General features: G+C 30.2%; 3 protein-coding genes across 6 annotated transcripts in view; all 3 read left to right on the top strand.

Annotated features, from left to right (window-relative positions):
* Positions 1 to 26,322, top strand: part of dachs (unconventional myosin-IXb-like dachs) — a 185,278-nt gene that overhangs the window by 42,622 nt on the left and 116,334 nt on the right. The window contains exon 1 of one of the 4 annotated variants that reach the window (XM_071890607.1): positions 11,889 to 12,623. The exons of the other annotated variants lie outside the window; for them this stretch is intronic. The gene's annotated coding sequence lies outside the window, so the exon portion shown is untranslated. Of the gene's footprint in view, positions 1 to 11,888; positions 12,624 to 26,322 lie in introns of those variants that run through there. 4 annotated transcript variants of the gene reach the window in all.
* LOC121118570 (uncharacterized) lies at positions 1,314 to 7,431 on the top strand. The gene is made up of 3 exons (XM_040713160.2): positions 1,314 to 1,606; positions 6,397 to 6,897; positions 6,963 to 7,431. The coding sequence occupies exons 2-3, from the start codon at positions 6,457 to 6,459 to the stop codon at positions 7,335 to 7,337; spliced, it is 816 nt and encodes a 271-aa protein (XP_040569094.1). The 5' UTR covers positions 1,314 to 1,606; positions 6,397 to 6,456; the 3' UTR covers positions 7,338 to 7,431.
* LOC121117966 (XK-related protein 6) overlaps positions 7,685 to 26,322 on the top strand; it is a 492,224-nt gene continuing 473,586 nt past the window's right edge. Inside the window, exon 1 of the mRNA XM_040712510.2 lies at positions 7,685 to 7,735. The gene's annotated coding sequence lies outside the window, so the exon portion shown is untranslated. The remainder of the gene's footprint in view (positions 7,736 to 26,322) is intronic.

Genomic DNA, 26,322 nt, shown 5'->3' with positions numbered 1-26,322 from the left:
TGTTTGGAGATGTTAACACTATAGACAAACTAGGACCACTTTGAGTACATCAAAGATGAACACACTTGAGGAATTTGAAACCTTTTGAATAAATCCCCAAATCTTTTTTTTTTTTTTTAAATCACCAAAGCAATTCAAAACCTATCAGAGGCCTCCTAAAAAAATTCAGCCAGAAAATAAAAAAACGAAATCCGACTTGGCCAGCCAAATTAAAGACCAACCAACCCCTAGTTTTATGGTCGCAACTTGACCCAACTATAATGTTAGAAAAATTATGCTCAGGACTAAAGTCGAGTTAGGTTCGGGGTCACCGTTTTTTTTTCTTTGCACCCACAATTTACCTATATTATCCATGCCACGGGTCAACCAAAAAAAAACCAAAAAAATTAAAAATCCAAAAAACGAAGAAGGAGAACGTACATACATATATTTAATACGAATTAAAAAAGGGAAATAGGAACAGGATTATCAAGTTTGTCTTAGTATTCTTAGTATTTGCATAATAAAATAATTTGGAATACAATATATAATACGGGTAAAGCTAGTGTTTTATACTATATTATGTTTTTATATTGTAAATAATATTGATAGGATACGTTTTTTTCCATGTAGAGGGCATTCTATGTATATACTCCTTTTCAGCTTTCTCAATGATATTAATATGTTAGGTCATCAATTATTTATACATAGCACGTGACGGAATTTGAGATACATAATAAATAATTTATAGTTTTATAAACAGAAACGTCTCCTCAAACTTGGGGACAGGGGAAATTAAGACTAATCCTTATCCTTAAGACTGTTGGTCCCTCGTATTGTCAGTACTAGAACTGATTAAAAAATAAGAAATAAAGTCGAGCGACGTCATCAAGGACCGAACTTTATAAGTTTTAGGACTGAACTGTATGGAACTGCAGTCTTCAGTCCTAAATAAAGACCAACACTACACTAGTTGTAATTATAAGGGGGTCTTGTCCGCCAAAAAGGATGTTTGTTCACCTTCCTACCTTAAGTATAAATAAAAACTTAATTTAAATGTTATTCCGCTAGCTAAAATTATTGAACTTTGTCTCACAGCTTTTCCTTCTATCTATATACCTAGAGTACCCCAAAGTTGATAGAAAATTATTGTATTCTACTCTAATAAATACTATCTTAAGTGTTGTTGTTCGTATAGGTATATTTTGATTAAGAAATTACCATTGCCCTTCTTACTCTTAAGACATGCAGGTATACAAATCGCGAATTTTCTCTCTGCTTTCCTTCAAGGTTAACTAAAATATTCCAAAAATATTAGCAGGCTCCTTTGAAATATTCATGATTAGTAATTTCTAATGAATGAAACAATACAACCAAGCGATAAGGGCGGTTACTTCTGATTTTCTAAAATACTACTAATTACTGAAGGGCGAAATCATCATATGAATCATTACTTCCTCCCATAATTTGCTGTAGAGTACAACCATACATATTATATATTGCTTTGGTGTTGGTCTGAATGAAATTATTATTCAGTATTACGTTAGTGCTTTGTATATTTTACTCGTTAAAAGAATTAAAAAAGCTCGCAAATCCTTAAGAACTTGATTTATTCATAAGTTAAATGGTAGGTACTCAATTTTTATATATATATATATTTACAAAAATTTAAATTTGAAGCTTGTATTATTTATTTGTCATTTAAAAAAAGTTATTTTTATATTTTATTTTTTGAATTTTGTTTGGTGTTCCTATGCGCTTCTAATAAAAAATGAATGTCACGTTTTGTGTGTGTGTATTTATTGAGTTATGAGTTTATGAACCATGTTTTCTTATATTTATTTTAATATTTGAAGAAATATGTATCAAAATAGAGTAATTGAAACATTCAAAGATTCCTCCCAGAAATAAATTTTGGAAACACGTCAGTAACTCAGATCAGATTCTAGTTTTTTATTATTAACAGATTTCTTACTTGGAATATACTAACAAGGAAGAGAAAAAATAACCCAATACATTAGTTGTCATAAGAAAACATACCATACGTGTTATAAATACATCATATAATTTTTTTTTTTTTAGTTTGTATATTTTGAAATTTTTTCGAGGTATGAGATCAATAATAGGGTCGATAATGATTTGTAACAGATAAACAAATATAAATAATTGAAAAGAAATGGGAAACAAGACTAATATAATTTTTTTTACTATATAATTTTATTAAAAGAATTATATTTCATATCTTATGTACTAAGAAATATTTACAATCCACCATTCAATTGTGATATGTTTCTTTGACAAGTAGTACAATCTAGTTTTTTCGCATATCAAGTTGCCGAAAATGATTTCTGTAAAATAATTTATCTTGAATACAGAAAGCATTTTCCCATAGAGGCATTCAAAGTGTAGATAATTTTTGGAAATTTTTGACATGGTCATCAGCGATTTTGAAAGTAAGAACTTTATCCTACACATATTCTATATGTGTGCAAAAAATTAGAGATATATATCAATGGGATCACCTTGATTTTGGCCTATAACGGGAAAAAATCATAATCGCCAAAATAGTAAATTCCGTCTTTTTATTTTAAAAAATTTATAATTTTGTGTTATTCTTCCTTAGACATCCTGACCAAACATTATCAAAATTGATGATGATGGCAGAAGGATTAATGGAATGACCCAGTAATGATGTTTGCTTTGTTACTGAAACTATGACCAAATCTGCATTCTTCTTTAATATTATATGTATTAAGTCTTCTACCTCAATTTGCTGAGTAGTGCCACCAGAAAAGACCGGGTTCTCTCTTAATTTATAAATCATATTAGGAGGATGTGGTTTTTCCAAATGTCTTCATAGAAATTGCTAACAAATAGAAGTACTATATATAACCCACTCAACTTTACTAAGGAATTAATCATTAGAGATTTCTTTATATTTGAAGTCTAATTGGCGCAAACTTTTTTATGGTCTTTAACTACTTATCTTCCCTTCAGATTCGATGTGAACTTATGCGAACATAATATATATTTTCCGTTTATTCATAAATCGAATGATTTATTCTCACAAGAATTGAAGTTTAATAATTTTTAAGAGTGAACCAACTCTAAAAAAATAATATACTAACAATTAACATCACTATTCATAGTACATTCAATGGAGTAAGTATATTCCGTTATAGAGAATAGGGAAATGTTATGACGACTAATAAACATGTAATAAAATATTTTCTCTTGTCCCTATCGTTCTATTATTTAATCCAAGAATCTTACATAAGCAATGATATTTTGGTCTAAAAAAACCTCTTACTTTATAATTAATACTTTCTTTTTTTGACTTAGTAGTAATTTTTGATTTATTGTAACTATGTTTCATACTTATAGTAAAAAAACAAGTCTTACTTGGACTAGGTTTGTAGTAGAGTGATTCCATGTTAAGTGTGCTATAAATTTGCTACATTTTACTTTGACAATAAGAATAGTATAGTTTCAGGTCTATGGAATGACTGGGATATGTTTTATGAACACTGCAATTTATGAGAATTCACCTCACTTCAAAAATTTGATATATAATTTCTCCTCCCTCTATCGTTCAATTTTCAAAATTGTGATATAATTTTGTCATAACTCTTTCAAACCCCTATACCCTCTCCCTTGCGGATCCTTGATGTGAGCCATGCTGTTGTTGATTCATTCGTGCAGTTTTAAACCAACTAAAATTGTATTTATTTTGCAATTTACTTTTATAATTTTTGAAATAACGTAAATATTTTCTCAAGGGTTATAAGCGAATAGAAATCAGTAGTTGTTGTTCTTCATCAACAATAAATTCCGTTTTGGAATCATTCACTCCATTCGTTTAAAAATATATTTTATTTGCTTTGATTTCCAACACTTATATTTAATTCAATAAAGAAGTTTTAAATATCATAAGCATAATAAAGGAAATTATGCAGAAGACAACTTTTAATACCAATTAAAAAATGGAAAAAAAAATCCTTCAAAAATAAAAAGTTATAGAGATTTAAAGTAGTTTTTCTATTGTTAAAAAAAATGATAATATTTATAAACTTACAAAATTTCTAAAGACACTAATGATAATCATTATGAAATTAATAGTTTGACATTTCGGCTATCAAATAAAACATTTAAAAAAAAGTGCTGTAAGCAATATTGAATTTATGGAAGACTGGTTTTCCTTTGGCTAAAAGTATAATATTTTTAAATCATATATACATGTTATGATTTAAGACCATTTTTATTGGTTTTATTTGTGATCTTACCCTTTGATTTTGAATAACAAACGAACAGCAACTGTAAATGAGCTACAATTTTGCCGGATTATTGAATTCCATTTGTATGAGGGGAAAATCAGAGTGTGATTATAATGCACACGGATAAAAATTGTTCAAAATGCACCAAAATATTGGAAAATGTTACTTTTATTCCCAAAACCTATCTATTTATATATTTAATATCATCTTTCTTATATATATTGGGTTAGGGAATAAGTTCGTAGCATTTTTATAAAAAAATATTGAAAGAAAAGAATATTATAACAATTAATTAATCAATTGTGTATTCTCCATTGTCGTTCTCGTCCTTTTCCCACCTATCACAATTTTTTGATACCGTTCCACTAATACTTGTTGAGCCATTTTTCAAGGTCTTCTTCATTATCGAATGTAACGCCTCTCAAATGGTTCGACGGAGAGCGGAAAAGATGGTAATTCGTAGGTTCAATGTCCAGAAAATACGGTGAATACTGAATAGCTTTCCATTCGAGCTCTTGAAGTGAGGTTTTGACGACTTCTGCAATATGGGGCCTGGCATTGTCGTGAAGAAGTATTTTATAATATATATTCATATATGTATATCTTCCGTGACAATTTGGAATAAAAACTGTTCTTTATAACTGCCTCGATAAAAGGCGAAGAAGAGCAGGTGTCGAAAGTGTTGATTTTTGCCTCAAAGATTTTTAAGACTAAAAAGTAGTTAATATCTTAATGAATTAAAAAAAATTAACACAGCTTTGTGGAGAAGAAAGAACTATGTCAAATTTATATCATGCCTTTTTTTAAAGAGAAAGAATGGTTGTAAAACAAACGTAACATTAAAAAGCTACGAAAATGTACAATTTGAAATTAAAAAGTAACATTTCCCCATATTTTTGCACACTTTTATAAATTTTATTTTATGGAATCGCTATATTTTGATTTCTTTAGATCAACCATTTACGTTGAATTCTTGACTCATGGAATAATAACACATCTAGCTTAACTTTTTTTTTTTTTTTGTTTTTTCATGAAGGATGGAGTCCTTTTTTGCAAACAATTACTTATCATATTATCGTCTTGTGATGCGTGAGAATTTCATTGATCATCAGATCATTGCTTATAGAAGGGTACTGCCGTTTATTATTAAAAAGAAGTTTTGATAAATTTATATGTCAGTTACTGATGCATTTCCAAAGTGTATGTATTTTTAGCAATTTGTTTGTTCTCACAGGGCCTTTTTTTATTATATCTTAAGTTAAAACTTTTTTTTTAAATTTTCATTTTTCAACAATGGAAAACACTTTCTATTGAGATATTCTTTAAAAAAATGTGTATTGGGAAGAATATTATTTTTTCTATCCTTATACTTGTAGTATACCGCTGCTTCAGAATACAAATGTCCTATCATCGGGTAAGGTTACATAGGTAACTAATAAATACACAGTTATCCATTGATATAGGATATTAAATACAGTATTGATATCTCTATTTTTTAAATTTTACAAGATATAACTTTTTTATCATAAAAAAAAATATGTATCAATTATTTTTGACTTCACAAAGAGTATTTTACTGAATTATAGATACTTCTAATATATGAAGATGCAATTTTTCCAAGTTATAACCAAAAATTAGGTGATTAATTTTAAATGAAGAATTTACGGTACATGTGATAAAGATATTATAATTATGAATAGATCCATAATATATTGTTGCGTCACTTTTGACATTTTTAAATGAAAATAAATATAAGTATTCTATGGTATACAAAATAACACAATTCTATCTCTTTCTAATAAGTAATTATGTTAGATCAGTCTTAAATAATCGTATCAATTCATACATCAGTAATTAAATGACCGATGTTGTAATAAAGTTATTATATTATATCATTAATTATATGCCAGATCTACAAGCATACTAATATCGAGGTTTAGAGATCCGATATAAAGTTCCGTTTTATTTAGGTATATATTTATTTAATTAAGAACGGTTGGACCACATAATATGAAATTTGTTATAGTATTCAATTTACATGTATGGTGAGAAATAATTAATTATTCAAGCTTCATTTTGAAATGTGATAAATATTTAGTTTGCCTCATAATGATTTAATATTTTATTTTTTTGTATTAATTAGAAAAGAAAATAGTTTATACTATTTTTCTTATTTCTACTTGACCATTTGCCCATACATAAAATGCCAACCACAGATGATGAAAGACTATTGCGGGCAGCAAAGAATGGGGATTTAGGGATAGTACAGGACATGTATAGACGCTATCCTACAAACCACTTCACAAATCCTCAACGTTTTAAGAACTCTGTCACGCCGTTGCACGCAGCATGCCTAAGTGGAAAAAGTCCCATGGTTGTAAATTTTCTTTTATCTCAAGGAGCAGATCCCAATGCTCTGGATGCCTGGCATTGTACTCCTCTTCACAATGCAGCTGCAGGTTCAGGACGATCAGATATGGTGGACTCATTACTTCGCTATGGAGCAAGAATGGATATTCCAACTGCCAAAGGATTAAATGCAATAGATTTAGCCAGATCCTTGAATAAGTATGAAACTTTAAGAGTCATGACCAACTGGAAAGAGCCGGATGTGGTAGATACGAGCAGCTATGTTCATCCACAAGTATGTAACACTTACTAAACCGTAAAGATGGATAATGTATAGATTTAATATTTGTATTATTTTAGGGAGCCTCATCTTCCGAACACGTAGTAAATAATAATGGTGAGAGGATGAACGCAAGAGACGAAGAGGACGAGGTCGTTCAAAGTCCAAGATCCATAGAGAGAACTAACAAAAAGAAGGCTCTAATCCAGGAGCTTAGGCTATTAGAATATGATGAGAAAATGAATCAATTAAAGAGAATGGAAGATAAGCAAGGAAGACTGAGGGAGTCTATTTCAAAGGAGTACTCATCAGAAATTCAGAACTTGCAGGAGAGGATATTTCAACTCCAAAAGGATATGAATAAAGAAATGGATACCATTGATTACAATTTCGATATAATACATAAGAGAATGAAAGAATTATCCATGACGAGTGAGGAAAAGGTAGAAGAATAGTCGAGAGAGCGCTCTTCGATATCAACTACGTATTTAAAAAATAACATGTGATGTTACATAAATATGAAATGTACTACGTTCCTTTCTTTTAAAATTGTTGACTCTCTTGATGGTTAGATGGCGCTTGCCTCGTTACTTTGTGCTTTGTTAAGTTTTGTCAGAGATATGATTAACCCAGAGATTTATAATGAAATTAATATTCATAATCGTAAATTATTAAGGGATAGAATTAATATCTACTAGGAAGAAGTATCTTTGAAAGGTGAAACTGGGATATCTGGAATTAATTTTCGAAGGAGAGATGTATGCGTAGAGCTATAAGAACAAGAGAAACTCAGTGTATGATTGTCAATTGAATAGACCAAATTAATAATACGTGTCTCTGACGAATAATCAAGGTATGTATTATATATTGGTCTGAAGAATGCTTCCCGTGAGTACGCTCTGGGTTAGATACATTCTTGTTCAACTTTCTTAATCGGGTTAATGATAACCCAAAAAATAATATTAAATAATTCATATACTATAAGATCAATCGCTAAAATAGGCGATTTAACATTTATTGAATGTAAATGAAATTGTATAATAATATATACGTATATTTGTGCATAAGTGCATAAGTTGGTGTTATTAACAAGTTTCAGTTGTATAATATTTGTTGGATACAATGTTGTATGTTTAGAGTAATTGATTATTCTTTTCATATCTTTTATAGAACAAAAATGTAAAATAGCTATGAAATATTGCCTCTCCGGTAAGGAAGTATATTTAATTATTCTCTCGTTAAATTAATAAGTAGATGGATTTTTTGATTAAATAGACTGTTTTTTTATCTACTCTCTCGATTCTTTTTTATATATAAACAGCAATGAGCAAAATATATATTAATGAAGATATATTATCATTGATTATTTAACATCGATATTAAATTGATAGAAATGTCCCCTGAGCTTCATTGCTTGTCTTCAATATACTTGTAGCTATTTGAAAATCAATTATTGACATTATGGGCTAGTCTCTTTATTATTCATATGCAGTGCCTATTTTTATCGTTCCATTGAACTGTTCATTTTATTAATAACAGAAGTAAATGTAATACAACAACTTAACATTATAATTATTTATGTTATGTAACAGTTGAAATTTGTATAAGCTATTTGTTCAAATGTCATCAATGCATTACTAAAGTACATAATCAGTCATTTTAATTACTAAATAACATAATTTCATTTTAATTTTTTTTAAATTAATTGGTTATTATTTATTTACGAGTAATATAATAACTGTGAGGATTTGAACTTTATTTTTGTGACACAGAATAATTTTCAATTAGTAATTTTCATGAAAATAGTCAAAAATTACAGCGTTAATATATCGAGTCATCCAAGGAATGCTCAATTTAAGCATTATTGTCACTAAATAATGCTTAAATTGAATTAAATTAAAGTACTATAAATTCTTCATCTAATTTTTGGTTGAAACTTGTACAATTTGATTAAACAAAATATCAAATTATACACGACATATATGGAAAAATAATATTGATATTTAGGATTAATACGAAAATAATCCATTTGAGCTATATACCAAACAGTGTTAAGTTCGTCAATCCCGAGGAGACGAAATCATTTCGTCATTGAAACTTTTTTTCATGACGAAGACGAATTAAAAGATAACTACGACGAAACAATGACAATGGCTGACGAAGATGACACAGTCGAAACTCTGACAAAAACTAATGGCTTACGATTGCGTATGAGGGTCACTCTACTGGGTTGCTGGAGTTTATAGCTTCCACAATATCAGTACTCGTCAATATTGAAATTACGTCGACCAATACGTCCCAAGCAGTTTTTATAAATGGGGAAAGTCTCTATTCTGCAAGTCCAAGTCAATTCTGAATAATTCCATCGAGTCCAGTTGAAGTCCTCAGAAAAACAAAGATACTTTAATGAATACTATATATCCAAGTGGAATCTCGAGTTGTTGGTCGTGTGATCAAGTGGAATCTCAAGTCCAAGTTCCCAGCTCTAGCTATTAGTATACAATCTCTATTCATTCCGTGATCAGTTCAATTACTTTTCGTCTTATATCATTTTCACAAATCGATACAAAATACATCCATATTATTTCTGTAGTTCGAATATTTATAATTACATACTTCGTTCAATCTTAATTACCTAATATCTTGGAAATTTCATACAGGTTATAATGTGATGGAGATACTCAAAATATCTTTGGATCATAAAATTAGATATTATTTTTACTTTGGTCGCAGTATTATAAGTAGGATAACAAACAATATTTTATAAATTAAAGGAGTCAATATCCATTTGGTATGAGACATTTTAACGAGTCAAGATGTTGCACTTGACCATAAATTCTTAAAACTACTGAAATTAAATAATGAATATATCTCATCTGGATCTGACTATTGGTTGAACTCCCCGTAATGTGAGTTGCCCCCCCCCCCCGTAATAATAATTTGAGAGAAACAATTAATCTAAGGCAAGACAAATTCTAAATTTTTGAAATTGCCTCCTCTCACCTATTGCGGTGAGGAATATGGTGGTAATAGATTACTAATCGGTTGTATTATTTAGTTCATCTGTTATTTTGGAATTGACAACCTGTAGAGTAAATTTTCTTTCCCTAAGCTGCTCTTATTATTATTTAATTTCTGAGGGTTCACTTCCTTTTCTGCTACATACAATTATTGATAAAAACTTCTTTCCGAAAAATATCATAATTTTGCCTCCCCCCTTTGAAAATGATTATGATTATCTTAAATTTTTACTGAATTTTGAAATGGGATCTGACAACTCACTCCAATTGTCTTTAATTAAAAAAACTACTTATTATCTCTGGAATTGCTTTACAGACCAAGGCCAAAATCAATCATGTGTCAGTGATTTTTGACGTGAGAATGAGTTATGACGAGATCTTGTGCATCGTCTCCTGCTCCAAGGGTCTCTTTAGCTCGATTAAAAAGCTGAAGGACGACAATAGGAACTATGAGGATGCATCCAATGGGAAGATAATGTTACTTTATTGGTATCCAAATGAGCTCAAAAGATAGCCGTGGATGCGTACTTGAGGTACTTGAGACGGTGGTCTTTTGCTGGCTGAAGGTCAACTATAGGAAGAACAATTACTTTTTCTAAGAAGACTCTTAAGGCCACAAGGCCAAAAAACCTCAAAAGTAGTGTTAAGAAAACTTGGCGAATTTCTAGGCCTGGTCAATGCTACAATCGTCCTCACTAGACTGCAACCCTCTTGATTATGGGAAGGGGAAGTAGGCTTCTTACTACTTGTACTTTTTAAGAACCTTGATAAAGTTGAGCTTGGGAAAATTCTTTCATGATTTGCATGGACACACTTAGCTTCAAAGTAAATAAAAACCATGAAATATTATTTTATAAATTACTTAGTAAAATGGCATGATGGAATCTATTTTGGACTTCTATCTATTTTTAATATTGCTATTAAAGAAACATATTTAAAGTACGTATCTAAATATTAAAAGTTATTTGTTTGTTACCAGTCAAAAAATACGTACATAAATGCATAGTTAAAGAATGTTGCATCCTTTCAAATAAATACCGGGTGGTCCATTGAAATCTGAACACTTACTAATTCAATAATTAATGAAGGTTGAGTAATTGAAATTAATTCATATTTCAATATATAAAAGCAAAACGAATAAATACAAAAACCTGAGCTTATGTACAAGTCTAGAAAATAAAACTCGAACGTGATCTACATATTTTCATTTGTGTACTCCAAGCAGTTGGGCGTCTCCAGTACAACAGTCTACAACATTAAGCAAGTCCGAAATGTTGGAGAGGAAGATGGGCCCTGTCAATAACGGCAAACTGCACCTGGAGAAGTTAAAGAAAACAGCCTAGGTCAATCCCCTCAAGTCCATGAGGGCCCATGCAAGAAATTTCGGGTTTTCACACCAGACTGCCCAGAGCGCTATCAAAAAAATGGGTAGAAACAGCTTTGTGATGATGAAGATGTCACTTTTGACACTACTAATGAAAGAAACAGAGCTCCTCCGTTACGAAACTCTTGAACTCTTTTTTGTCGCTTTTGGCCTGATGTATTTCGAGGTAAAGTCTGGAAGTCTCCGTCATTCAAACACCGAGTCCTTCAAAGGCACTGGCAACCAGGACTGGGAAGCTATGACAGAAGACAACGTCTACGGCGGGTACCTGACCTTCTGCCGCTTGGAAGCCATGATTGCCACTAAGGGCAGCTACATTAATGATTAAGAGAGCTGTGAGACACATCTATCTATATTATTTATTATATTCTTAATTAATGAATTATATATGGTTGAATTTTAAAATTCAAAGTGTTCAGATTTTAATAGTAATTTTGAATAGTAATGTATCTAAATATATTATGGATATTTTCCCTCTTTTATGTAAGTACACAAATATTCTTATCTCATCTTGAGTTTTTAATTTTTTGAATCTCCGTACCTAGTGCTACGGGCCCTCTTTCCTAAACGCCGGTGACTGTTCCTTTCGTGATTGTCTTTTTTAGTTCATTTCTAACGTTAGTAGCGTGATGGTGTTGATTTTCTTTCTTATAAACTTGTGTCTCTGATGAATGTGCTCATTAGTAGTAACTGAGTAATCCCCTTAATTCATGATGAAAGTGCTCACAGCCACAGCCAATGTCATCAATAGAGCCGTATCCAAAAACGGCTCCAAAATCATTGATGATCGCCCTTTTAATGCTGATCAATACTATTCATCTCACGATGTTCCACGTTCTCGCAATGACTTATTCAGGGACGACTCCTCTTCCTTACTCGCATCCTCTTCCAAGACTTCCTCAGCCTCACATTATCGAAGTCGGTCTGGCTCAGGACGATTTCGTAGTCTCAAAAACTCATGCTCCAACTCTAACAAGGATTTTGTATTTTATACGTCGAATGATTGCATGGAATCCGAGCCTATTTACTCTGAGCCCATCACACCTCCACCCTCACAGCAAAAGGGGAATCATCTCCCCTCTCTTCACAAGGGTATGATCTATCCAGATCCAAGGGACCCTGTTCAGATTTGCAATCATATCTATGAGTATTTAGTTAATCGTAAGACGGATGCGAGTCATAACGACGAGATGAGTTCTCCTCCGGATTATGTCAAGAGTCATAATAATAACTATTTGGTAAATAAGAAGGGGGGGGTTGGCGACGCTGTGGAGGAAGTCTCTCTTCATCTCCTTCATCAGGATCATCTTCTCATTCGAGGAAACTTTATGAATCAGGTTAGATTTTAATAACGTATTTGGTTTATTTATTACTATTTGTTGTTGACATTGTCGTTGTTGTTTACTCTTATCTCATACATATTATTGCCTATAAGGAGTAGAGGTGGTCTCTTTTTAGGGGGAAGGGGATCATCAACGTACATATATATTAAGTCGAACTTATCGTGCATAACAAAATAAAAATATCTGTCACATATATTTTGTATTTTTCTCAAACGAAATCCATAAAAATGATACCTAAGTAATAATTAATTACTCATTCCGTAGCTATGAAAAAAACGCATAAAACATTTTTTTTCTTGTAGATTCTATTTTATATTTTAATGTAGTTATACATAAAATATTAGGGTTTCTCATTTCCCAGAAATTTAATTTTTAAGTCTCGGATCAATGGAAATTTGGGGATAAAATGGTATATGATAAATACAGTCCAATTTGGATATTACACATTTGGATTTATTAAATATACCCTTATAGCCGACTAATTTTTTATTACATGAAATACTTCGTACAGAAGAAACACGAAGTAAAAAATCCGAATATAGAGAACTTTTTCTTCCCTTTTGGTTATCAAACTTCGTAGGAATTATGAGAATGAAGAATTCCCATGATAATTTTTCTTTTTTTTTATAAAGGTACAAATCAGCCAGTAAGCTGGCGTCAACATTTGTTTTACTGTATGTCTTTTTAAATTAATTTCACATTGCTTTTCAATCAATACGGATACATTTAATGAATAACACCCAAAAGACACTTCAGCTGAAATATAAGCTAAAAATCCTCGTTGATCTAACGAAAACAAGCTCTAATTAAACCCGGTTTCCCCCGAAATGGAGAGTTTCAAATTACTTCTTTACATTAACATCCAAAAATTGTTTGTTTTAACACTTCAAATATAAGATAAGTCCGTATATAGTTGACTTTTCAAATGAAAAATAGTAGTTTATTTTATCCGAATTTCAGTGTACTGTAAAATTTAAGTAATTTATTTTGTATTTTAAGAAGAAAACATAAATTTTTAGCAATACATTCGTGAAAGATCCAAAATTATTTCATCTTTCTTACGTTAGAAGAAGGTGAAGTTATAGTTAAATATTCATTACTTGGTTTATGGTTTGTTATGTTATTTGTTGGCAATTATTTTTTGTTGCGACACATAGCACATAATTTGCATGGTTATATTGTTCGTGGAAAACTATACTAGTATCTCTAGTGAATCTTCATGTATATTCAACTGTGTTACATTGAATGAATTACATGAATGTGGTGTCTATTTTTTTTTTTATGATGTTTAATTATTTTGTAATTACTTAATATGTAAATCTTTGTCAGGTTATTTGTATTATAAATGCATCCTTTTATTACTTAAAATATAGTTAGTTTGCTTCTTGTTTAAGAAAATTGTAGTTTGTTTCTTTTCTAATGTTCAAGTCAGAAATATTGGCAGTGCCCCAAAGACACTACATAAAGGTAGCTTATATTATGAAATAATAAAATACAAGGTTTACTGGGAAATATTTTATTTATCTCCCAGAAATTTCTTATAGGCATATACCCCTGAGAAATCCAGGGAAAACGTGATCATGGGTGAGAACCCTCTAGTACATAATAATACGCATGTAGTTGAATCTTCAGTCCAGTCCAATCTTCCAGTGTTGGGGTTCGGTTCTGATTTTTAGTGAACCAAACTAATTTGGTCTTCAATACCCAAATTGCTGTGAAATTCTGTCTGGACCGGTCTCAAAGAAACATTCAGTCTAGATCTGTCCTAAGAAAATGCGGTTAGGATCGGTCTTATTTAAAATTCAGTCTAAACAGATTATATAGATGAGTTGTTGATGACGTCATATGTGTTTCAAAACAGTTAACATAGCCACAATAACGTATATATGAATGTTATGACTTTTAGTGGCTGAAATAGTTAGATCATTTAAAGAAGTTGGGCCTGTACTCTTCTTAAAGAAAAAATCGATTTATATCGGTAACAAAGGAAAATTGGGTCTGGATCAGTCTTATAAACAAGTAGGTTTAGATGGTTTCATTTAAAATTCGGTATAGTCCGATTCTATATGTTAATTAATTATCGATGACGTCATTAGTGTTCCATTCTTGAACATTCACACAATAACGGCTTATGAAGTTAAAGCTGTTGAATAAATTATAATTGTACAGTTAATAAAAATGGGATGGGGAGAAAATCGGTCCATAGAGTAAGACTGAAAAAAGTTGCTCTATTATTGATACAACCTAATACAAAGTATTAGACAGAGTATTAACACTAATAAAATCATCCTTCAACTTCAAAGCTCTTGACGTATTGTCCCTAATTGAGAGTATTACTCCATGACGTCACGCCCACATTATCCTACCTATTATTTTAACTTCAAATTATGATCCCTTAGGATCATCATACGTATTATGTACGTACATACTGTGTGGGTGCCCTTTTCATTCCCATCATCAAGACATTGATAAAATCTATGTAACTCATATCTATGTATGTACATGTAGGAACATTGATATTTAATATAAAAATCACACCTATTTATTGATTTTCATGCTATTGATTATAATAAAAGTATTAATAATATTACAAATGTATAATTTCTCATGAATATTCAAATAAGAAATTCTTATATTGCCAGGAGCCGTTCAAACTCTATTATACTAACTAGTACTAGGTAGTCACAAACTATTTCAAGGTTTTTAATTTAAAAAAAAAAAAAAAAAAAACAAAACAAACACACACACCATGGATTAACTCCTTCCAGTTTTATTAAAAAATATATATTATCTAACAAGGTGTGTAAAAAGCTTTAAAATATCAATCTTGTTCTTTTGCAATGTTTCCTCCACATAGAGTAACAATTTTTAACCTGGGGAATTTCGGCCTTGTTTAAAAATGTCCTTTAGAAATCAGTTTATACGTTATGTTGTGTATCAGTTGTAACTTGAAATAGCAAAAAGTACAAGTTACAATCAAAAAATGAAATGATTAATTTATGTTGAATATCTGTCATGAGGATAATGCAAATATTTGTGAAGTACCACATGTAAAATATTTTTTCAGGCAAGTACTTCCTAGCGAGCCCATTTTTTTTTTTTTTAAAAGACGTAAAACACTGAGTCAATACTATCTGTTTTACTAAACTTGACTGATCTGCTCATTTTTTCCCAATAGATGACGGGAGAGTCAGATTCTAGATCTGTGACCAGAAGAATTGTTGCTATTTTTTTAAATATATATATTTTTTTCAAAATCTCAAGTCCCTCTGGAGTATCTCTAAGTACCCCAAGGGGTACATGTACCCCCTTTGACTTTTTAACAAATCTTTCACAATTTTGACATAATATTTTTATTTTCTATAAATAAGAAATTTAACAAAGGAAATTTTAGAAAAGTGACAAAAAGCAAAATTTGACAAATCACTTTTATTTAGAAAAGACAATTTGGAATTTTTTAAAAGGAAATATAAAATTTCTACATTTTTTTTTTTTGACGAAACGATAACTTTTTTGATCATTTAGACAAAAAATAAAAATAATGAAAGACACAATTTTGAATAATGAGATTTGTTAAGTTCAAAGATAACAAAAATATTAGACAAAAAAACATTTCTTTTTGACAAGTTTTTAGTCAATAATTAGGGGGTGGTACCCCTTTATTATTGAGGAGGTCTTAATTGTAGTGACAATAAAGGATTCAACATTAATAAACTGATAAATACCAATACAGAAAAAAATATTGGGGGTAGTTCTTCCTGGTGATTACGTGCAGTGAAGTAAAAAAAATCTTTTTTCGCAAAACGAAACAAAGTAACCCACTCTAAATTTGCTTTTCAAGCTCCCTCTAGTGGTACATGGTATAACATAAATAAGTTAAGTCATCCACTTTTATATGTACTTATATATATATATATATTATCAGTATGATCATAATGGTTATATTTGGAGATTGTCACAAAGATATTTTCCAATATAACAACTCATTACTTCAAAAAGGCTCTTCAGACGTGAAAACTCATTCATGAAGAAATAAACGATGCAGTTTGTTTTTGGATGAAGAACAGTTATTTGTGCCCAACTAAACATTTCAAACGCCATTTTATCGGCATGCTGGCAGATGTGTGGACTCTCATTAATTCAAATGCATAATATATGATTCATTGCCATCCATCCATATCAAATATTTGTTTGATGTATGTATCTAAAACCCTATGTATTATTTTCTCTTTCTAAAGTAATTCAATTACTGCATTTGCACGTACAAGACCCCAATAATTATGTAAAATATTCACTCTTTTTACACACTTAAAAGTTTCTCCCTGTTATTATATAAGACTTAAAATAAATCACGTTTTTACTATATTAATATTATATTATATAAACTTACTAGGGGTCTCCATTTTGGTTGAAATTGTCCTACATCGAAATTCCGGACAACCAAGTTTTCTATATTATGAAAGAGTTAAAGGCAATATTTTACATGAAATGTGTTAAATATCATCTTTTTAAGGAATTTTGTCGTAGGTGTAAAACCCTAAGAAATCCAAGGAAAACTATGTACAATGTACCAATTTATAAAAGAAGAAGTAGAAATAAAAAGGGCGTCTCCGAATTTAGTTAGTAACCTACTAATGTCCATTCATTGTATTTTTGTATTATTAAATAAAAGTGTTATTTTAATTTTTAAAGTAAAACCCTTCCTTTCCCAAACCTCCTTTTAATACTCAAGTCACTGTCCTAAAGGATATTTACAGAGTTGTATAAAATATGTCCTAGAATGGGGGAACGGCTTTATGTAGTTGTAGCTTGAACATGATTGTAAATTTTCTAAAGCTGTTATTACTATTATTTAGTTATTAAAAGGGAACATCTAGGAATAAGGTAATAATCTGGTGGAAAAAGGATACTTTTATGACAAGGAATCTACTCAATCTAACAGACCCGTTTTGCTACCTAGTTTCAAAGCTTTAGATCAGAGAAATGGATAAAATGTATTATTACTTATAAAATCCATCATATATTAAAGGTTAATAAAATATGAACTTTCAATATCGTACTCTTTTTTTCATTGCAATTTGAATAGGAATTTTTATTTACCCAAGCTGACATCATTATTATTTTATTTTTGAAAGGAGAATAATAAGTATAAAGTAATCACTAGTGCGTGAATGACAAAAATTGACACTGAAGATTTGTTGTGGTGTTTTAAGTGTATGTTCTTGTTGGAATCGGAGTAGAATTGAAAGGTATCATCGGTATCGACGGTCTATATCAGAGTAATTCCTGCTGATATAATTAAGAGATACAGAGTGAGTTTATTTCTTTCTCACAGATAACTTAATAAAATGTCATCGACAGCTATGCTGCCCTTGTCACAAATATTCTTCAAATTGTCAGGATCACCATGTTTATTTATTTTATCTTTTTATATAGTATACCGGTAGCCATTATTATTTGAGGTTCTGTCATATATTATGTACCATTTCTGTTGGTTCATTTTATTTTTACAGACCGAGACGGCATATTTTATATAGCACTGGACATACGTGTATATACCGGGCCGTCAGAAAGTTTTGTAACATAATGCATGCTGAATAATTCATTACACTTAGTAGCTTTAAATGAAATTCTAGAGATTTGTTTGTTTATTTGGAAATTGTTTATTACTAATTAGATAGCACTATTTATGAATTTGAGAGCTTTTCATCCAATCCTGCACAATTTTTGCCCTATGTGTAGAAGCACCGTCCTGTGTAAAGCAATTATCGGTTTCTTTTTGCTTTGTTTTGTGACCTTGCAAACCTAGGGAAGGGCTTTTGTTTGCAAAATTATCAAGTAATCCTTGCTAGTCAATCTGTATTCAACGGGGAAGCTAACTGGCTTCATTTTGTGACCTTCAGATGTAACAATGCAGAGTATCCTTATTAAGGCCGAATGTTTAGTAGTGGACACTTCACGAAGGTTGCAGTTAACTTTTGTAAAACGGTCACCCCGATAATTTTGCCTATTGTACACAGGATCCACTGTAAATATTGACTCGTCTGAGAAGAACAAAATTCGGTTTTGGTGATACCTCAGCTCATTGTAAAGTTTTTTCACCGATCAAATCGTAATTGCTGTTTATGTTGAGTGGGCGAGGGTCGTGCAATATGTCTGAGAGACTTACTACCAGTTTTTTTCTACAGCCTTGTACACTGTGCAACGGCTCACCGACAGCTTCTTGGCCAAGTCCTCCATAGTCATCTTCGGGTTTTTCCAAAAAGCTTTTTTTTGCCGTTTCAGGTTTTAATTTGATCGGCCTTCCACTTCTATGGCGATCATTAATGCCTTCACTATTGTTGACCTTAACATTAAGGGTCTTCACAATATCAAATTTTCTAAATCGGGCGCAGGCTAGAAGAGCCTCTTCTTACCTTTTTTTGCTCCATTTTCGTTAATATTTATCCTAAAAACTTGGTAAATAGGGCGTTCAAAAGGTAAAAAAATCAGCTGTTCTTTTTTTTAACCTAACTTTTGCATAAAATTTACCAGAACATCTCCAAACTCAATTAAAGTCATGTTCCAAAACTTTTGACGTTCCGGTACCTTCCGTACTCTCTAACATAATCATAAGGTTCAATTCTTCAATTCACTTTAAACCATTCGTTTTTGCTTTGTTTATTTGCATATGATGTGTATGTTTACTATTTATTCGTTTGACCTTTGAAATAATAGGTGCAGATGAGAGAAGATAAACACTGATGTGAAATGTTATTTGTTATTATTATGTACTAATAATAATTCCCATGCAATGATGGAAATAATACACATCCATTGCATATACATCAAACATCCTATATCATGAAATGTTCATTAATCATATTACAAAATCCTTTGGAAAATGAGGTTATTTATGATTAATTATTATCTCATTCAAGTACAATATGTTATACGGAGCGAGAGAGAGATAATTTGCTAATGGTTTTATATGCTTACATGTTTTAACAAACAGATTGTTTAATTACACCTTCACTCATTTGAATTACTATCTTCTATTGATGCTATCATTTCATTTTGATGAAATGAAATGACTTATTATTATTTATCTTTTTTCTCAAATTCAAATTCACTGACTGTTCAATTAATAAAACTAGATGAAAACAATATCTAAAACAAAACAAATGAGTTCGACATATTTCATGCATTCTCACAGGAAGGTATTTTCCAGTGAGTTGCAAAACTTTTGATGTAAGTCATGGAATTTTATAGGAGAAAAAATCCGGTACCTCCTACCAGTTACACCTAATCGTAGAAATATTTAAAAAATTGTTTTAAGAAATTATAACAAATATTTATCTTGTATGTAAATTTGCTTGTTAACAGTTTTTTTAAAAGATGGATGTTAGAATATTAGTTGAAATTCTACCTCGAAGAAATAAGTATAAACTATTATGATTATGCATGAATGTACTTGTTACGTAATGGTGCTGATTAATTTATACAGTTTTTTGTTTGTTCTATTTTATATATAAACCAAATAAAAAAAACAACAACCACTTTTTACTCTGAAAATTATTGGCCATTTATTCCACATATTTGATTAAATGTCATTTCACTACCTCAATGTCTATTTGCTCATTATTCTTACAATAAGCTTTTTAAAAATTCCGAGCAGGTTACTTCCACATGTAATTCTTCTTCCCTTATTGGTTGGCGCTAAAACAAATGTCCATGCTTTTCCTTCTAAATCCAATGCATCCAAAACTCTCTATGCCAGTACTTTAACTCCTTCAGTATTGATACTTTCTTAAAACTCTATATTTCCACAACCAAAGGAGTATAACTTTATTATCAAGAGTACCCGGGATTGCCTGGAGTTATTTGGCGTTGAAGAACAAACAAAAATTTATTTATTAATATTGAAAATATGTATACGAGTACTCTAGTATCTAGAGACTAAAATGTAATTATTCAATACTTAAAGGTTTTATCCTCAAAAATGAAAGAATAATAATAACAAATGAGCTGGGGATTATTTTAGTCTCTAGATTTTTTAGACTCTATACATATTTACTTCATTTTTTTCTTTTAATATGAGGTGCAAGCACAATTGCATTATTTCTTTTCTTAGATCAAGTATCTGCACAGCGCTAATATAAACTCAAAAATAACTTAAGGTAGTACATAGATACATATAGCCATTGCTTTATTACTATAGATATAAGGTTAATAGAACCCTAGTTCCTTAAATAATTAATTATTACAACTATATGAATATTTTGTGCCACAAAATACTTCTCAAGTAGCAATTATCAGTCCATAAGTCAAATAGTACAACAATTTTCAAATTAAAAAAAAATGAACATTTTTTTTTAAAAATTGTACTTATCAAATTAAAATGTATTATAACTATTCTGCTATAACATATTATCTTCGTCGCAAGTACTCTAAATTCTTAATTTAAAACAATTTATGGACTATGTAGTAAGTACGTACGCAGGTAGGAGGAGGGTGCAAAAAGGAAAAAAAATAACTCTGCAATTTGTATAATTTACTAGTACAAGTTACAAGTTGGTCATAACAATAAATCCCCTTTAGTCCAGGGCTACACAAGGTAGTGTGAACTAATTCTGTTATTTGATATGGTTTCCAACAAATATGTTTATTTAAAAACAAAATTATAATACCTTTTTTTATATTTTTGTTACTGTTTTCATTCAAACAAAGTTTGAGAAGCACTGGAATCGTCTATGCCAGAGGTAGGCAACCTTTGAGACATGGAGTGCCAACTTCAACATTTATAATCAATGAGTGTGCCACTATCAACAATAATGGTATAAACATAAACAAACTATGGGAATATTTTCTAATTTGTGCGTGCCAGTGAATATATCTCCGCCTGTCAGCCGTAGCACGCTTGCCATAGGTTGCCGACCCCTGGTCTATGCTTAGTTACAGGTTTTTTTTTCAAAGACTCGTAATTAAAATGGAAAACGGACACTTGTTGTCCAAAATACTTATTAATTATTTTTTTACATGGGATGGAGTTGTAGTCTTTAGCGATGGTTATAAGGCATTTATGTACTTAAATATATATTAGTAATTAAATTTGTACAATTAATACAAAAAAACAACAACTCCATATTGAATTGAAAAATCACTCATAAAATCTTAAGCTTGCCGTTGTACAACAGAAATAAAAAATTTATTTTTTTCAAAACTTACGTTTCCTGATTTTATTTTTTATTTATTCAGTTATTATTAGAACTGAATATAAAAAATTACGCATAATTAAGCATATCTAATTACGGGCCCTAATTGAGTCGTAGAATCAATGCGTTAATCAAAATAATTAGTATAGTTAGTTTCATCAAATACTGCACTGTTCAATTAATATGCCTATTAAGGTCGTTGTGTATTCATTGAAGGAAATTGTATCTTTGAAAGGTTAAAGGTTTTTTTTACATAAAATGATCTGATAATGGTTTTCTTATAATAATAGCCTTTTGTCTCTAATATAACGATAATGATAACTATTGCCAAATGATTTAACATTTCTAACGGAGTTTTTATACATACATACAATTATTTTCATTACTGTTAATTTTTGTTTGTAGAAAAATAATAATAATATAGTCTTATATTTATTATTTATATATTTTTTCACAAAAATGGAAAATACTTCGTGAGGTTTGTCACCTTCTTTCATTTTTACATGCATATATATAATATATATGTATATATTTACATTGTACACCATCTTGGAAATGAAACTCCCCTCCATGTACTTATTAGAAAATTAGACTTTTTATAAAGTAGTGTTAGTTTCGGTCGTACAAACATTATAGCGGTAATGTTTGTTAACCGAACTATTTCGATCCTAGTTCGGCCTGGATTGAGTAGTCTGCATCAGTAATTCTTAACTGGGAGAAATCTCCCCCCACATACACACTGGAAGGGATAACTTGAACATTGTAGGATGGGTGGGGAAATAGAGGTCTCATATAAAGCCCCATCTATGTGAAAAAAAGAAGATATTTTATGAAATATTTGTTTAGAAAAGGAGTCATCTAATTAATTGACTTTTACTTTTAAAAAGGTATTTTAACTTCTGGGCCAAAGAAATTTGGTTTGGAATAACTTTATTATGATCATAAAAATGTGTAGTGGAGGTAAAAAGGTTGAAAAAATCCTGGTCTACTAAAAAAGTGGTATTGATTGGTCCAACAACAAAAAAAAAACCGTCTTTTTCTAAGAAAAATAAACTTTGCATTAATTTGAAAAAGAAATTTTAAAATATTATGTTTTATTATATTTTTCAAAAACATCTTCGACAATTTTTTTTAAGAAATTTTTTAGAACTCTGAATTATTGAAAAATTAGCTATTTGGAACAACACCATACTAATTAAGTATATATAAACTGGTCGTTTTTGTATTATAAATAACATTTCAAAAAAATTCAAGTCAGAAAGAACAAACGGAAAAGAAATTCGGTCTCTGGCCGAAGCCCAACACTAATTTATAACATGAGGAACTTGGAATAGGTAATGATTTTATTTCATCATCATTGTCTACTTAGTTCACATAATATCATGGGAGGAGAAGAAGGGAGGGGGAGGGATGGAGGAAGTAAAGAATGTGCCTGGTTCGTCGTGGGTATATATATAATATGTACCATAGTTAGAAAAACTATCATCACGAATAAAATCTATGGAATTCATGACTAAATACGGAGGAGAACAAAATAATATTCTATATATTATATAAATAATAATTTCATTGACTCATCATCATTGGATGATTATTGTTTCAACACTGTTAGAAAATCTTTATTTTCTTTAGCTTCAAATATTAATAAGGATGTTATTTGTGTATGTATATAGAAATAATAAAATATATGCCAATTTTCATGTTTTTGGATGGAAAACCTATTGATACGGGATGCATAGATACTTAGGTACTATGTGTATTATGTATTAGTTTTGAGATTAGGGAAAACATCGATTTTTTTCCGGCTCGGTCTTAAGTGATATTTTCAAGACCGTTATTTTCTAAAAAAAATGTCCCATAACAAATGTTTTTTCATTTTTCTTATAAAAGTCCTTTTTTCACTTTCTTTTCTTAAAAATACGCCATTTTAGACCCCAGATTAAGATGATTTTTTTGTAAACTAAATTTGACTATGAAACCAGTCCAGACCAAAGTTGGCTCTATTTAGTTATAATTATAGCTGTCCCATGCAGGTATATTTGTGTATTACACGAATTAAAAAAAAAAAAATCGACTTTACTGAAGCCGTTAATTTTTTGAAAATTACTCGAACTCGTCCGAAATATTTTGTAAGAAAATTCAACTTTACTTATTAATAAAAAAAAATCAAAATATTCGATTAATGATCGGTCAAGTGTCTACATAGTATCAAACGGACAGTGAAAAAAACAAATTATATTAACAACTAGCAGAGGGTGCCTGCGCTGCAGAAAAAAAAAATCAAATCCTAGGGGACGACGGAAATAGAAAGAAAGTATGGAGTTCGAAGAAAAGAGACAGAGATAGTAGAGAAGAGAAGAGGGGAGAGACAGAGAGAAGTAGAGATATATAGAAGGAGATAAGAGGAAATGGGTTTTTTTCCTTCATCTTCGGTCAAAAAAAAAAAGCTTTTTTATGACCTCGGAGGCTAAAAAAATCATTGTTTTGTATGTTAAAAGAAGAGTTGATATTGTATTAAAAAGGAGAAACCACATGACATATTATGTGGGAACTCTCAAAAACTCGAACTTGTCCCAACTCGAATATTGATATATTCTTCTTACACGGACTCGAAAACTGTGACTCGAACCTAAACCTAATATATACAATATTTTTACATTACACCTGGATAAATAGTTACACCTCTCTTCCCTTTGTACTATGTATCAAAGTATGTGACTACTAATTTACATATTTTTTAGGCGTGTAGGTGGATAAAGCAAATTTGTTTTGGTTTCTAACCTTCTGTACATACAATAATGTGCCTACTTCTACTTTGACGGATATTTTGTAACCTATTAAAGTTGTTAATTTATCACTAATATTCTAATGATATGCTACATATAGTATTTTTTTATCCAAATGTATGTACATTTAATTAATATTCAGCTAGGGGTAGTACCCAGTATTGCCTGGAGTTATTAGGCGCCGTCAAATTGACTAACTTCGCCTAAAAATATACAAGATAGCTACCCTAGAAATCATCAGTATTACTCGCCATTTTTAATGTGCACACTCAAACGTTATAACACAAAACATAGATGTTTTCTCTTCAAGAATGAAAGAAGAAAAATAATGGCTTACATTTTTTTTAGTATAACCTGATAAGCCAGAGAGTACTTTCGTCTCTAGAGCGCTACCTGGCCGAGACTTATCTACACACACTTATATACATATATATACTATATTACATGGAAAACACCAGCAAGGCTTCATTAATATGACTACATTGTTATATATTAGATCAAAAATATGATTATATACTTCAGGGAGCGCTTCATATAATTTGCTCTCTCAATGCTACATGCGAAATGACTGCGGGACGTCATTAAAATGATCAAATTATTATTTTTTATATCAAAAATGACTATATTCCATTCAAACATTCAGATAAACTTTGTTTTACTAATATGGATTATATCGTCCTATACAATATAATTCAATGTAAAATTGAAAAAATAGGGTATTAATGAAATCGAACTCTGTATGTTATAACAAGTTATCTTTAATGGATAGATGAGTGAATATTCATATACGAGTTGATAAAATTGATTAAGAAATAGGAAATTTTTATGACTAAGTTTCCACCTTCATCATTTTTATAGCAGTGAGGTCATACTCTCATTTTTAAAGTTATTTGGTGTTTACTAAGGTTTTATTCACTGCTTTATTAAGAATTTTAAGAGAAAATAAGTGAAATATCATGTCACTTGCATAAAAATAATAACGTAGGTAGAACCAGGACCTCACAAAACATCAAACTTTAATTTGAAGAAACCCTATTTTCTGACTTTGTTTTATCAATTCATATATATTACACAATATTTCTATTAATTAAAGCCAATTTTTTAGATCATGCAGAGTTCCTTTTAACCTTTGTATTGATTAAAGTAACAAATAGTTAATTTATCGAAGAAAAAAGATCCAAGGACCATTTATTGTATTGAGGCACACACTATTTTGGTTTTTTTTTGAGTGTATCTAATTAATTTAGTTGTTCTAATGTGTTATCTTCGTATAAAGTTATTTTATATTTTTAAAGTTAATCAGTATATTTATTATGTCAATCGAAATGGTGGTGATGTAGTCAATTGTTCTTGCGGCACGAAGTCCTACCAAGGAGAATAAACACCTACCCTAAAAAATAACTAGGATAATTTAGTAGTAAGTTACTTATTTTGCAAGAAACTTTGCTTTGTATAGGATGTTTAAGAATGATTTTAATTTATGTAATAGTTTTTGTTTTTCAAAAAAATGAAAAAAATCATTATTTAACGACCTGTATAAATTGTGCGTTAACTTAAAACAATCTAAATAAATTTGGACATTTTTGTTTCTTCTTAATTTTGTTTTTTCATCATTTTTACATACCGCCCAATGTTTCATAGACATATTTCGATCACTTTATAGGCTTTGTATTCAAATTTATGGTATGAGCTGTTATACTTAAGTACACGGTG

The sequence above is a fragment of the Lepeophtheirus salmonis genome, chromosome 1 (assembly GCF_016086655.4).
Source record: "Lepeophtheirus salmonis chromosome 1, UVic_Lsal_1.4, whole genome shotgun sequence".
NCBI classification, from domain to species: Eukaryota; Metazoa; Arthropoda; class Copepoda; order Siphonostomatoida; family Caligidae; genus Lepeophtheirus; species Lepeophtheirus salmonis.
The sequence above is the reverse complement of the archived record's forward strand: the minus strand, read 5'-3'. Positions and strand labels throughout refer to the sequence as shown.

Excerpts from the sequence above, each read along its gene's own strand:
- LOC121118570 (XM_040713160.2), top strand. The coding sequence starts at position 6,457 with ATGCCAACCACAGATGATGAAAGACTATTGCGGGCAGCAAAGAATGGG. Across the intron at positions 6,898-6,962 it reads GCAGCTATGTTCATCCACAA|GGAGCCTCATCTTCCGAACA; the intron begins GTATGTAACACT and ends GTATTATTTTAG.